The sequence below is a fragment of the Neomonachus schauinslandi genome, chromosome 11 (assembly GCF_002201575.2).
Source record: "Neomonachus schauinslandi chromosome 11, ASM220157v2, whole genome shotgun sequence".
NCBI lineage: Eukaryota > Metazoa > Chordata > Mammalia > Carnivora > Phocidae > Neomonachus > Neomonachus schauinslandi.
This window is the reverse complement of record NC_058413.1, coordinates 83,382,673-83,398,577: the sequence shown is the minus strand read 5'-3', so window position 1 is coordinate 83,398,577 and position 15,905 is coordinate 83,382,673. Positions and strand designations below refer to the sequence as shown.

The following is a 15,905-nucleotide window of genomic DNA, read 5'->3' as shown; positions in this document are numbered from 1 at the left end:
GTGTGAGTCAATCACTGTCTCCAGCTGGGAAGCCCAGATTCAAAGGGACAATCAACTACTTTTGCTTAATGAGATCAGTTCCCCTTGATCCTGCTTATGTCCAGTGGATATTTCCTCTCAGAGGCTGGAACATTCGCAAGACTTGAAGGGCCCCACTCCAATTAAAATCCTCCAAGCAACTGCCTGTTTTCCTTGTCCTTCCCCTCCCTCCTCTGAATCTCACACAAAGAGAGGCTGCTCATTAAGCATGGTCACTACCTTTAAACAGGTGGGAGGAAAGAATGTCTCCCCACTATCACCATTTCATACTTCAGCCTCCGTCATGCTGGAGATAAAACCCAGCACAGTCGGAAGCCTAGGATGGCAGGTGCTTTGAGAAAGGGGACAGGAGGAAAGGAGCACACTTAACACACCCTATGATGCTTGAATGAATGTTGGGCACTTGGATGTACTGAGGAGGTGATGACCTCCTGGTGTTGACTGCTACAGAATTCACGGCCAGGGTCCATGTGTCTGTTTTGGCCTGATCCTAGCTGATGTGGGTGTGGAATCCCCTCGGCAACCCACCCAGAGCTCTTTGATCAACAATCAGGGTCTTCCCCAACCTATGAAAAAGACAGTGGCCTTACAAAGTTAATCGGGACCCCAGGCAGCCCCGTCCCTCTCTTTCATATACAAAAGAGACTTTCTCAGAGGTGGTTTGGTTCTAACCATATTGCACGGCAATGTTATGTTTACACACCTCTCCTAAACCCCACACTAGGTTTACAGCTGGGACTTACACTGCTTTACACATCACACGGTGGATTTAATGAGAACTACTTTGGCTGTAAGTGATAGAAACCCAACTTAAGATCGCTTGAATGAGACAAGGTGCTTTGTAGGAACTTTTGCCCTAGAGATGTAGAGGGTTTTAGAAGAAGATGTAAATGGCTGGGAAAAAATGGCATATCAAGGACTGAAAGGATACATGGCTAGCCCTGAAAGTCCTTTGAATCTACTCTCAAGGGTGCTCATCCAGGAGGTAAGGTAGAAACCTCTGAGGTTCCTTCAACATCTGGCCAGATGAAGGAGTTCAGTCTCTAAATTAAACACATTATCGCCAGAGGGGGCTGCAGTTTGTTAGTGTGGAACCAGGCTGCTTATTATTTTCTATTGAAGCCTAGGATTTCTATTCAGCAAGAAGAGTCACTGTGGACCCACTGCTGAGGCCAATTAGATCTACAGAACTTGTAAAGCGGGTCTCAATTTTATCAGTGCCCGACTGATTTCAATAGCATAATATGATACAGCAATCGCATAGACAAGGCTTTACAACAGACGGCAGGCAGCACTGGATGCCTTTCCAATTCTAATTTTACTTTTGAGTTAGTTGGGCTTTTTGCTTGCTATGATACATGTTAATATCCATTCTTATATCATAATCTAAAAAGTATTTGGAATAGATACTATCAAATTCCATTCTCTCTTCCTCCATAAGGGGAGCATATAATTACTAATTCCTTTCTGGTTTATAGGTGGGGAAATTGAGACAGAGGTTTAGTGGTTTGCCAGATTTACATAGAAAATGAGTAGATCGGAAATGAAATGTTCCTAGTTAAATCCAATACATGAACATCTGATTTCTCAGCTCTTTTACTTGCAACTTTCTTTGTATTTTCTAGTGCTCTTCGAATAAAGACCAAACTTTGAAGGGCTCTGTGTGATCTGGCCCCTAACTACCTATTCTCAGACCATTGTCTCTCCAGCTTTCTACACATTCATGACACAGTTCTTTTGTTTCTCGAAGAGCCACGCTCTCTCTCACCTCAGGGCATTTGCACATGCTGTTCTCCCTCACCTGGAAAGTTTCTATACAGCCCAGCCCCAACACATACACATTTCCCTGTCCCTGTCCCTAGTTAACTTTCATTCGTCTTTCTATGTCAGCTCAAGCGTCACTATCTCAGGAGAAATTCAGCCTAAACTAGCTCACACCACCCTGCTGCCCATTGTCACAGCAGTTTCCACACTTTGAACTTACATATTCTTTTTTTTTTAATTTTATTTTATTATGTTAGTCACCATACAGTACATCATTAGTTTTTGATGCAGTGATCCACGATCCAATGTTTGCGTATAACACCCAGTGCTCCATGCAGTATATGCCCTCCTTAATACCCATCACTGGGCTAACCCATCCCCTCACCCCCCTCCCCTCTAGAACTTATATATTCTTTTTTTTTTTTTTTTAAGATTTTATTCATTTATTTGACACAGAGAGAGAGAACAAGTAGGCAGAGAGGCAGGCAGAGGGAGAGGGAGAAGCAGGCTTCCCGCTGAGCGGGGAGCCCGATGCGGGGCTCGATCCCAGGACCCCGGGATCATGACCTGAGCCGAAGGCAGCGGCTTAACTGACTGAGCCACCCAGGCGCTCCTAGAACTTATATATTCTTGATGATCTGATTAATGACTATCCCTGACTAGACTATAAGCTTCATAAGAGCAGGAATCACGTCTATTGTACACACCATTGTTGCTATAAGAACAAATGAACATTCTTAACACATCAAATGAATGAATGAATTCGTGAGCAGATAAAAATAGCAACGGCCTTACAAAAGACATCAAACAGCATTTCCAATTCCAATTTTACATTTGAATTAGTTGAGTTTTCCACTTGGTATGATACATGTTAATATCCATTCTTATTTTTATAATCTAAAAAGGCCCTGCAAAGAGGCTAAACATTACTTCACAGCAAGCCTAATTCTCTGCTGCCCCATTTCCAATATATAGTTTCTCAACTCAGTGTGAGGAGTGTGGGTAGTATTAAGCATAGTTACATATCAAGAATTCATGACATCGTGGTTGTTTGCTCTAAGGTGAGTTATTTCACCCTCTACCTTAGGAAGAGAACCAATCCTAGGGAATTATTGTCTATTTCGTAGTGAGTGCTTTCCCTCGTAGGAAGGAAAACAGAGGGACACTACCCAGGCCTTATGATCTCACACTTCCTAGTGCTCCGGGGTCAGGGCCATGAGCGACATGAGCTATACAACGATGTTGGCTGCCTGCATCTGTCTGCCAAGATGGCTTGCCATGCCCTCCCCTTGCTCACACAAAAGAACTTCAGCCTCCCAAGGAAGAGATTCTCAGGAATTTATGACTCAATCAACTCACCCAAAAGGAGCATAAATGGGATTAGTTTTAATATTGTTAAGTTGCAAAAATACAAGCATATGTGCATGCCAAAGCAAAAATGTACGCAAGCAAAGGGGGAAAACATATGGGTACCCATATGGTGAAAAGCGCATTGCTAGACCTTCATACACTTCTCATTTACAACAAGAACCAAAGTTAGTGAACATAAATTTGCTTTGCAAAAATGTGAGAGGAACAGCTTGTTTGCCCATAACTGTTCCACTGAGCAAGATCTGTATAACCTTGATTTCTCATCTCAGACACCTCTTTCTCACACCCTGGGGATTAATTAGGCTCAAAACATGACTTCAGATTAGAAACAAGGATCCTGGCTGCCTTGGAGAGGGACAAAGAAGTAGTAGCATGACTGGATGATGCAGAGGGTCAACTAATAGACAATTCTTATTAGTGGCTGGAACGTGTACCTAAGATGGCTTAGGAGAGAAGTGAGGTTGGTAGGTCTCAGCGGGTTGATTTTAATTGAAGCAGAGAAACAACAGGGACTTACAGCCGACAATAGCATGAATGTGGGTTTCATTTGGAGGCTGTGCTTTCCTTAGAACAATACTGAGTGGTAGCTAGAAAGTGCCTACATATAAGAAGGTAGGTGTGGAGTTAGGGAGGGAAATATAAGAGCATGGGTGATGCTCAAAGCTAGTGAGTGAGCACTCTTGGGTTCCCCATATAACAAGCAGAATTTGATAAAATATATCATGTTATATTGTACCTGTTCCAACCACAAGCCATGGGCACCATTTTGTACAGTATAAAGAGCTCTAGACTTAAACAACGGGAACTAGGCCCCTTTCATATACCCACCACCTTATTGAGCTGAGAGCCATTGGCCATTACTCAACCTTTCCAAGTCTTTTCCATACCTGTGGAATAGGTAAATATTCCTGCTGGCCTGTATGAGAGAGTTGCTGTAAACTCACTTGAAATGATGCATGTGGCAATATTTTATAAATAATAAATTCCTATATAAGCATGTTGGAAAACTACACATTTTACTTATCATTTCTATTTTTTTAACTTTTTATTTTAAAATAATTATTGATTCACAAGAAGTTGCAAAAATAATAGAGGTCCCATGTGCTTGTGACCGGCTTCCCCAGTGATGGCATCTTATATAATAAAGTACATTATCCAAACTAGGTTACTGATATGGGCACAATGCAATTAACTATACTGTGGAACTTGCTAAAATTTCACCAGGTTTTACAGGCACTCACTGCTATTGTCTTTGCATATAATTCTTTGACATTTCATCACTCCAAAGCAACTCCCTCATGGTATTCCTTCCCCTTCCCTGCCCAAACCTCTGGCAACCACTCATCTGTGGTGTATCTTTATAATTTTGCCATTTTGAGAATGTTATAACAGTAGTATCATCAGGATGCAACCTTTGGAGACTGACTCCTTTCATTTGGTGTAATATACTAAGGTCCATCTGAGTTTTTGAGTGCATTTCGAATTCATCGCTTTTTATTGCTAAAAAGCATCCCATGGTGTGCATGTACCTCAGTTTGTTTAACCATTCACCCACTGAAGGATATTTGGGTTGTTTCCAAGTTTAGCTATTACAAATAAAATTATGTCATTCTGAATTCTCACGTGGACAAGAGGGACACTGAATCACTAACAAATGACCCAAGACTGTCAAGGGATAAGAGGTAGGAATAGGCAAAATAATAGAAATAATTATAAACAATAAAAAAGGTATAGTAATCGGGGCGCCTGAGTGGCTCAGTCATTAAGCGTCTGCCTTTGGCTCAGGTCATGAACCCAGGGTCCTGGGATCGAGCCCCGCGTTGGGCTCCCGGCTCCGCGGGAAGCCTGCTTCTCCCTCTCCCACTCCCCCTGCTTGTGTTCCCTCTCTCGTTGTCTCTCTCTGTCAAATAAATAAATAAAATCTTAAAAAAAAAAAAGTATAGTAATGAATATGAGCACTTTTCTCTCAGGGCTACTAGGGCATTAAATGAGTTGAAATGGCCCCCTTTTGCAGTCTAGGAGATCTGATAGAGGAAGTGGCTTTTCTAAAGTAACTCAGAATGTAAACCGCTTGGGCCAGACTTCGTTTCAGGTCTGTAAGAATCTGAAGCGCATGTTCAGTCTCAGATAAAACCTCCAGCCACAGGGATTGACATCTACACAAGAGTACAGACTAGTGTTCCTTTTATTTGGAATGTTAAGAACTTGGCAAATTTTTTCAAGACATTTTTCCTAGGAATTTCTCACATGAAAACTAAGGGCTGTAGGGGTGCCTGGACGGCTCTGTCTGTTGGGCGTCTGCCTTCGGCTCGGGTCATGATCCCAGGGTCCTGGGATTGAGCCCCGCATCGGGCTCCCTGCTAAGCTGGGAGCCTGCATCTCCCTCTCCTGCTCTCCTTGCTTGTGTTCCCTCTCTCGCTGTGTCTCTCTCTGTCAAATAAATAAATAAAATCTTAAAAAAAAAAAAGAAAACTAAGGGCTGTAGTAGAAACAGTCTTAGACTAATATATTTTGTGACCTCAACATTTAGCAAAGTGAATAGAAGATAGAAAAGAGCTGCCCAACAAGGTCAGAACCATGGGAAATGATTTCACGAGTCTTAGCTCTCTTAGCTTACATGCAATTCACTCATCTAGGAAACTCATATATCTAAAACAAAAGCCAAGCAGGATTTTCCCCAGAACAGTTATCTGCAGTGTCGTTTATCACATTCATGAATGCTCATGCCCTTTCCTCCGAGAAGTTTCTCTCCCGCCACTATGTTCGTATTCAGGGCTAATCAACTTGGTTATATAGATTCTTGCTCATGACAAAGTAGAAGTAAATAATCAGAAGGAATGTGGCTGCCAAAAGGCTAGTATGCTGACTTTAGGAAGAACTGACAACTAGTCATTTGGAGAGAAGGAAGGAAAAATACTGGAACTATAAAAAACAGACACAAGAATTTAAACAATATTTTAGGGCCCTATTCCTGGTTATCCCAGTCTCTAAATGCTAAGATACAATTGATATGCATGATGCTGATGTTACATTGTAAAGATGAGGCCAAACAGCACTCACTGTACTCAAGGAAACAGAGGAGAACATAATACATTTTTAAAATGTTTCCATTAAAAATGACTCAAGTCAATGATAAAGGAGTCAGCTTCGGTTACCTGGAAAATTCACTTCTGTGAAATAACTCATTCGCTTGCTCCCTGAGGTATTACTGTGTATAAGTAGATTGTAGGAGCAACTCACTCACAGGTGAATAGCTGTCATCTTAAAATCTCCATGGAGAGGAAACAGAAAAGAAGACTTTATTATTTTCCCAGAACATCTGGCCTTTCCAAATATGTCATTGGAAATGGGGCCAGGTGTGTAACACATTCTAGTGGATTCCAAAGGCATTGTAAGAGGGAACGACAACACTCCTTAGAACACAACAGCCTGTGCTGTGTCCTCTGTCACACCCATCTGTGCAACTTTGGTTTAAGAAACGAAGAAACTTTGGTTTCACATTATTCAAGTGCAGCTTAGTTTCCGCATTATTCATGGTTTTACATTCATGAGCCTTCCAATGATTGCTGGCCCAGCACCCCTTCTCTTGTCCTTCAGGAGGGGAAAAGAAAATCATCCTTGGAACCCACCTGTTTCGCAGTGTATTCCAAACACACTGGCCACTTGCCAATCCACTTCGTCTGGCTGTTTTGGGACCTGCCCACTCTTTTGGAGGGAAAATTCTTTGAGGCTGCAGCCTGTGATTCCATCATTATTTTAATTCCTAAGCTGTAGGTCACTCGGAACAGATTTTTATGTGCGTGAAGGCTATTAAACAAGTGCTGTATTCTCTAGCAAATCCACATAAATATGTTTTTTAAAAAACCCATTATCTGCTCCTGAAAACAAATTAAATATAACTTTTTATATCTGAAGCTAAATAAATACATGGTCAAATGCTCAGTGGTTTGCATGTCAATTGCAAAACCCCCGAATGTATGTTTACACAGCACTTTTCTTTGAGATGCTCACAATGCTTAATAATCATGATCCTGTAACAATCTTGAGTTTTCCTTGGAGGTGAGGCAGATGTCCTCCTGGCAAACCTAGTCTCTGGGAATCTTCATACCTGTCAACATTGCAAAGGAAACCGGGAGTCAAGAGATCTCCAGTTAGATACCCTAGTCTGGAGAACCGAAATGCTGGGGAGACTTTGGATCCACATGTGGGATCTGGATTATTTGTTTCAAAAATTCCACCCTACTTTCATAGGAAGGACTGGTTTTGGGTTTGTTTGTTTATTTTCAAGGGAAAATGGGCCGAAAATACATAGTTATTTCAAAGGGGTTCCCAAGAAAGTGGCAATGATGGGAATATTTGCACCATGGAAATTGGCAAATGCTACCAGGGCTCTTCTGCCTTCCCAGTCTTGGTCCCAATCAATTTTAAACATTTACCAGTATACCAAGATCTAAAATCCTTCCTTTTTCAACTATATATCATTTCAGGTATAGATCATATGGAGATTTTTTTTTCTTTTTTTTCTCTTCATTACATCTATTTACTTTTTATATTTCAGAGATTCCATATTGTTTCTGATCCATGCAGGCTTACCATTATTTTTCTCTAGTGTGATAATGGATTTATTGGATCATTAGCTTTTACCTTTTTCCTATAATTTCTAGGGATTGGCGGCATGTGTTTGGTCTGTCTATTTTATTTTATTTTATTTTTTTTATTTAAAGATTTTTATTTATTTTTTGACAGAGAGAGAGACAGCGAGAGAGGGAACACAAGCAGGAGGTGGGAGAGGGAGAAGCAGGCTTCCCGCCGAGCAGGGAGCCGGATGCTGGGCTTGATCCCAGGACCCTGGGATCATGACCTGAGCCGAAGGCAGATGCTTAACGACTGAGCCACCCAGGCGCCCCTTGGTCTGTCTTTTTAAACTATAAGCATTGGTCTGTCTTTTTAAACTATAAGCATTACCACTATTCTTAATCTTTAATAATCTGCTTATTAAAATATTCTATTTCTAAATGAAAGTTTGTTTATTCACTTTGTTATACAGATCCCTAAATTTAACCAAGAGATTTCAAATCTTATGTTATTAGCATTTTGGGAACAAGGCTGTCCAGTGAGCTAAATTCTCCAATGTAATCCTATTGAAATTTCAAAGGAAATGTCATTGCAACTTTTATTTCCTGTTCTTGCATGCTGAATTAACCAGCAAATTGTTCTAAAAATGCTTTTTGATGTTCAAGTTTTATTGGCTGCTCTTCTAAACCTTTAAAACAACTTCCCAGAGCCTCCTCAACTCTAAGTGAGAAGGAATAGCCTTCTAAAAATAAATAATGGTAGTCACTCTGCAGATGCACATTTTAAACTTGCCAACTCTCCAGGTTCCAAAGCTTTTCAAATTTGGAAAACAATGCTTTGAGTTTAAAATATTTAAATGTCTTTGAAAGAGGAGGAGAAAGACAATGGGGGGAAGGAAAGACAGCAAAGTGAAGGCCAAAGCTATGAAAAAGGCAAAAGGCAACTGAAAGTAGATCATAGCCTGGGAGATTTGAAGAGCAGAGGAATCATTTAAATGTAGGGTTTTCTGAGCTTTTTTGAGGCTGAATTATAACTATTAAGTTGTATAAAAGATTGAGAATATGGATGAATTTCCCTTATTTTCAGAGGGAAAACTTACCAGTGTACCATTAGAAGGTATTGTTTCAAAACACTTACACTAAGTCGAAATGCCTTTCAGTTGGAGGGGGAGACAAACCATGAGAGACTATGGACTCCAAGAAACAAACTGAGGGTTCTATAGGGGAAGGGGGTGGGAGGATGGGTTAGCCTGGTGATGGGTATTAAAGAGGGCACGTTCTGCATGGAGCATTGGGTGTTATATGCAAACAATGAATCATGGATCACTACATCACAAACTAATGATGTAATATATGGTGCTTAACCTAATTAAAAAAAAAAAAAAGATTTCTAGGCTCAGAGAACTATGCATTCAGGATCAAATAAATGCATTTTGTGATTTCAAGCATTTATAAAAACCTCTGAATTTACCAAATACATAGAAATTGGTCTGATGTTTAGACATAGTTTTGTATGTAATATAAATCCAAAATTATCCCTCACTTCAAGCAAAATTCCCATGGGCCTTATGTCTTTGGGAACATAAGCTACTGCCCATTTACATTAAAGTTGGGCTTTGTGATGTCCCTCATGTATAGTTTAACATTCTTGTTAACATTATTTTATAATATAGACATTTTGTGTTTCAATATCTGAGGTCTGTATACAAAGAATGTTCAGAGGATTTATTAGCATTATCTTTTCCTGCAACAAGGCTGGGGTTGCCATATGCATCTCTGTTTACATGGAGGACATGAGACCATTTAAGTTTTCCCTTAAATGGTGCTCCTAGTAACAAGTCCAATCTCTCATCTAGGAAGTACTGCTTACATAAATTATGTTACAGATTAGGGGCAAATCTTCAGGTCAGTATATCCCATATCTCTATGTGTATATTTTTAAAATTTCATTGAGATTTTAATTTACATACAATAAAATGTTCCCATTTTTACTGTATAGTTTACCATTTTGACTTACGTAAGCGGCAACATAACCAGCACCACATTCAAGATCTAAAACATTTCCATCACCTGAAAAAATTCCCGTGTGCCCCTTTAGTCACATCTCCCCAAATCCTTACTCCAGGTAACCACTGACTTGATTCAGTCACAATGAATTAGTTTTGCCTATCAAATCATGCAGTAGGTATTTTTATGTCTTGCTTCTTTTGCTCAGCCTGTTTTTGGGAATTGTCCATTTTGTTACATGCAGCAATGATTTGTTCCTTTTACTTGCTGAGAAGTCATTTTTAAATGTTTAAAAATAGATAAATACACAATTTATCTATTTAATTGTTGAAGGTTTGAGGTTATTTCTAGTTTGAGGCGATTACAAGTAAAGCTGCTATGAACATTTATGTACTATGTATATTTGTAGACAGACATTTTCATTTATCTTTGGTGAACACTCAGGAGCAGAATTTCTGGGTCATATGTTAAGTGTATGTTTAACTCTATAACAAAGTGCCAAACTGTTTTCCATAGTGCTTATAGCATTTTATAGTCCCAGAGCTAATGTGTAAGAGTTTCAGTTGCTCCACACACTTGGCAACACTTGATATTGTCAGGGTTTGTTGTTGTTGTTCTTGTTGTTTTTAAGTTTGACAGTTGGCAATTGTGTAGGTGTTTCATTATGACTGAGTTTTCCTTTCTATGGTAAATATATTGCGCATATTTTCATGTGCTTATTTTTTATTCATATATCTTCTTATGTGAATTGTCTGTTCAAATGTTTTGTTCATTTCAAGATGGGTTGTTAGAATTATGTTGTAAGAATTCTTCATATAACCCAAATGAAGCCCAAACATAACCCAGACAAAACCCCAAATTCTTTGTCAGATTTATGAAAGGCAAATGTTTCTCCCAGTCTATGGCTTGCCTTTTCATTTACACTTAATGGTGTTTTTAAATTTGATGAAGCCATTATGAATTGAATTGCATTCCCCCACCTCCCCCCAAAAGAGATACCCTGAAGTTCTAACCCTAGTGCCTCAGAATGTGACCCTATTTGGAAATAGGGTCTTTACAAGTTTACCAAGATCGGATGAGGTCATTAAGGCGGGCCCTAATCCGATGTGTTGGTGTCCCTATAAAAAGGGAAAATTTGACACAAAGACAGCACACATGGAGAAGTCCATGTGATAATGAAGGCAGGAATCAGGGTGATATATCTGCAAGCCAAGAAACACTGAAGCCCGCCAGCCAACCATGAGAAGCTAATGGATTTGCATTGGGCAGGTTCTCCCTCACAGCCCTTGAAAGGAACCAACCCTACCTTCCCTCGATCATGGACATCTAGCCTCCAGAACTACAAGAAAATACATTTCTGTTGTTTAAGCCATGCCATTTGTAGTACTTTGTTACAGCATCTGTGAGAAAATAATACAAAGCCAAACGTATTCATGTTTTCTTCTTTTATGGTAAGGGCCTTTGATGTCCTAGCAAAACTTTCTCTATCTCAAGGTTACCAAGATGTGTTCCTATGTTTTCCTCTAGATCTAGGTTATTTTTACATCACGCACAGGCATACTCCACACATTCTCCTATTTCACTGAAATTCATGTGTGTATTTTCTGATGCTTGAGGGAGCATTTGTTTCTTGTATAATTTCCAGAATTAATCATAGTTTCTAGGAATGTATAAATATACCAAGTGACTCTGTGCCCATCTCTTCAAGTTCAACTTGGAGTAAGTTTTAGTTCCAAAGGGATAGGGCCCACTGTTCTTTTGGTTCCCTTCCTACAAAGGTGGAGACGATTATCACTGACGTTTAATGCCAACCACTGAGTGCCCAGTACATGCATGCTAGGTGTACTTCACCTTTTCCATCATCTTTCTTCCACTCAGGTGGACTATTGATGTATAGGTCAAATAGGTGTGGCTCTGGGGAAATGGTCTGAAAGTACTGAGTGAGGAGATCTTTTTTCTCAAGGAGGCACAGTAACACCAACATTTACAATGGGCATTCTAGCCTTCTAGCACTCTTCTTAAAGAAAGGGCAAATGACCAACTGACCCATGCATCTCCACCTTGAGAAATTAGTATCTTTGAAGTAATGGCACCTCTGTTCTTCCTGGTTGGGAAAACAGAAGTTTTCTATGGTCATAAAAAGGACTGAGAAAATAATTCAGTACATTTTCTCTTTATTTTTTTATTTTATTTTATTTTATTTTTTTAAAGATTTTATTTATTTATTTATTTGAGACAGAGAGAATGAGAGACAGAGAGCATGAGAGGGAGGAGGGTCAGAGGGAGAAGCAGACTCCCTGCTGAGCAGGGAGCCCGATGCGGGACTCGATCCCGGGACTCCAGGATCATGACCTGAGCCGAAGGCAGTCGCTTAACCAACTGAGCCACCCAGGCGCCCCCATTTTCTCTTTATAAATCCTTTTTTTTTTTTTGGAATGGAATGCTCCGTGACTGATGCATGTGGCCTATTTGCTTTTACATTACTATGTTACAAATACAGCATTGCTTTCTGATTCCCAAAGTTTTGTTGTGCTTTAGAACAAATTCTTCAATAGAATAATAGAATAACTCTGAAAAATTCCCAAAGGTAAAGGCCTTACCCTTGACTGACAGGTGTCTCCATGTCACAGTTGGCTCTGGTCTGCCAATAGCAAGACACAGCAGGGTCACACTGCTTCCCTCATTCACAGTGATGTCTGAGGAGATATTCATGATCTGGGGAGGAACTGTAAAGAAACAAAGGAGAAAAGAAATACATGAGAATGATTCTTTGCACTCAAACGGAGGTATTAGTCTATAAATATTTGCATAGCATGCTTTTATGATAAGTATTATTCTCAATAATAATGTTCAGATTGCTTGATTTGCCAACGAGGTAGCCATTAACACTGTGCACTGCTAGGGCTCAACCCCGGCTCTCCGTGGAACATGGCAAAAGCAGAAGCACTTCCATTGCTTTGTTTCCCTCTTCTTTTCTTCATTTCCTACCTGAAAAGATATGACTCATCACTCAAGGGACCTCAAAGATCACCTCCCCTCTGCAGTTTTCCCTCACTTCTCCCCAGATCCTGAGAAGAGAATCACCTCTCTCTCCTACTCTATTTGTCCGAACTTTCCACGCAGATACCACTGAGCATGAGGTATCACGGCGGATTTTTTCATGCCTGTCTTTTTACCTAGAGTTAGTTGCTCGAGGATAAGGGTGGAGCCACATGCATCTCTATTTCCTCAGTGTCTAGCACAAGGCTGACAAGGGTCCTGCTTAATTCCTCTTTGAAAGAAAGATCCAAAGAACGGATGGAACAGACCCAAAAAACTACGGGGTGGGATTGGGGGCAGGAGGTCAAAGCTTTTAACGGAGGATTTCAGATACCTAAACCTTTCTTCTCTGTTATGTTTCAGATTCTCTGAAGGATGGCAAGAGAGGAGACTCCGAGCCTACGGCTATGCTGATTTATTCAAACTGCCAGTTTAATTATGAATTATTAATTACCAAACAGGTAGAGTACTGGTAGGTTCCGAACCACCCAGAGTCAGTGGCAAAGGAGAATTATGGCTGATGCTTGATTCAGACAACTCTGCAGCTGGGAGTTTTATGCTGCTGAGACCTTAGAGGTAAGTCTTTTCAAGAAGAAGCCATAAGTAACATGTAGAACATTTGACTTCTTAAGGGAATCCATATTAGCAAATAAATAAAAATTGCCTAGCTTATAAATCTGCCATATTTTGGATTATTTCTGCATTAGGATTTGGCCTGAAATTTCATTGCACATATTTTACCCAAATACACACTGGGAAAAAATAGTGTGCATTCTAACTACACTGCATTCTCATGAGAAAACTGTACTACTTGTTTTTCAGTATTTTCTAGCTTGTTAAAAAATAGTTCTGGGCTTAGAAATGTCGATACTTTTTCACTTTTATAAAGCAACAACTTCAGTGCATCTTCCACAATATTCTCAGAATAATGTCTGCTTTAGCTGGATATGTTGGCCCTCTGAAGTTCTTTCTCTAGACCCAGGAGTCTCCCTGGTGCTGGTGTTAGGGTAGACACAGCTCGGGGGAGGGGGTTGTACAGTCAGGTTAGTAGAGGATAATTTAGTACATATGATGCCCAGGGACAGATCTCCCAACACAACCCCCAGTTCAGAATCATCAGTTCTGTACATGCTGTGTCGCATCTGATAGTTCAAGGGGTCCTGGCTTAATATATATTTGTAAAATTCCGTGGATATTTAGCATGACCTCTTCATTCTCCAGGTGCTCAGTCAGTGTCACCCATTAGGGGGCAGGTTCCTGGAGTGGAATTGCAGAGTTACTCGACACATTCCCACCAAGCCCCATGCAGTGCTGACTGCCCCCTGGCTCTTCCAGAAGGACCCTGCTACTTTCTCAAAGGAGGAAAGATAAGCATAGCATCAAGGGTGTGGATACCAGGAAGAAAGGAAGCACAGTGAGTGAACTGAGAGAAAGAAAAGTTCTTTCTTTTCTCAATTATGATATCCTTATTATTAATATGTACAATGCACTAATGTATATTAATACATAATGCTTGTTTTCAAATTGCTTGCACATATATTATCTTATGGTTTCTTCACAAATTATGAAATAAATAAAACAAATATTCTCACTATGAAAAATGAAAAAAAAATTGAGGCAAGGGGAAGGTTAAGTAAATTCCCCAAAAGGACATGGCCAGTAAATGGCAGAATTCTTTCCATCAGGTTAAGCTGCTTCTTTGTTTTAACATCTTATCAAGGCCCAGAACACAGTATTTATGTTTGCATATTCTGTTTCCTCTGCTTTGAATGATCTCCCAGTGTTTCTTCGCTCACAGCACTTAACCACAATGAAGGAAACCACCTCATTCCAGTTGCTTCCCCAGCACAATGCACACCACTGAGGGAGGAGCCCATCTTCGTAGTCTTTGTTTCTCCAGGGCATGCTACTCACCAAAGGCGGCTCTCAAGGCTTCTAATTTAATTTTAAATATGAATTGAATTTGGCAATACTCTTATGGCCCTCCCTTTGTTAGCATGACAATTTTTTGAAGAAAGGAGCACTTGAAAATAAATAAATGCTTCTACATATTTTGACAGGAGACGTTGGTTCCATTTGCAGATAACTTATCTGTGGCAAATGAATCTAAGTATCTATGAATCTATGTGTCAATCTATGTATCTATGTATCTCTCTATCCATATGGTTATATACGTAAACACAAAAATGTACAATCCAAATACTTATCCAAAGTATCAAAATTACTGCCAGAAAATGATAGGACTCACACAAATCTAAAAGATGACAAATAGCACACTGTGTTTTAGTCACATCTGCAGACACGAGGGGCCCCCAGCCCTGCCAATAATTCATGCACTGGTTCTCTTCATTGATGGTGGTGGGATACAACCCTTCATATGGTTCTGCAGATTGTTCAGTGCACAACTACGAGCACTTCAAATTGTGGTCCTTTAAGATAAATAGATTAAAAAATCGTTCAATAGATATAGACATATAAATGTATATATAGACATAAATAAAATATTGTCTGCCACTCTATGTATATATATGCATATATATATACACACACACAGAGACATATATACATAGACATACATGTGTATATAAAGAGAGAGATAATATTTTATCAGATAGCAATCAGAGGAAGAGGCAGATTTCCGAAGTATCTTAGGGTTCTGGGTTACCATGAGGTATTTATACATTCTCTCTTTACCCTTAGCATGGCCAGCAGCTCTTAAACACAAAATATTCTCGAACCTGCCCCATCCTCTCCAATCACACTGCCATTGGGTTAGTTGAGAAGCTTATTGTCTCTCGCTTGGAATATGACAAAAGTCTCTTCATTTCTCAACCTGCCACCATTTTATAATTCCAAACCCTATACACCTACCACAATCACCTCTTAAATATTTTTCTTCTGACTAACACCCCCAATATCTGCCCCTGGCTAAGACTGGAAAGTCCAAACTTCTCAGCAGGATTTACAAAACCATTTGTAGTCTGGCCATAACCTAACTACTAGCCCCTTCTCTAACAGGTGGCCCCCACACACTTCTCTGAGGCTACATCGTTCTCTCATCTTTGTGCCTTTTACACATACTATTCCTTCTGCTGGGAAAGTGCTTTCCCA

General features: G+C 40.0%; 1 protein-coding gene across 1 annotated transcript in view; it reads right to left on the bottom strand.

The window, feature by feature from the left end:
- Nucleotides 1-15,905, bottom strand: part of OPCML (opioid binding protein/cell adhesion molecule like) — a 493,175-nt gene that overhangs the window by 83,659 nt on the left and 393,611 nt on the right. Inside the window, exon 3 of the mRNA XM_021696393.1 lies at nucleotides 12,356-12,481. Within this exon, the coding sequence (XP_021552068.1) occupies nucleotides 12,356-12,481 (126 nt within the window). The remainder of the gene's footprint in view (nucleotides 1-12,355; nucleotides 12,482-15,905) is intronic.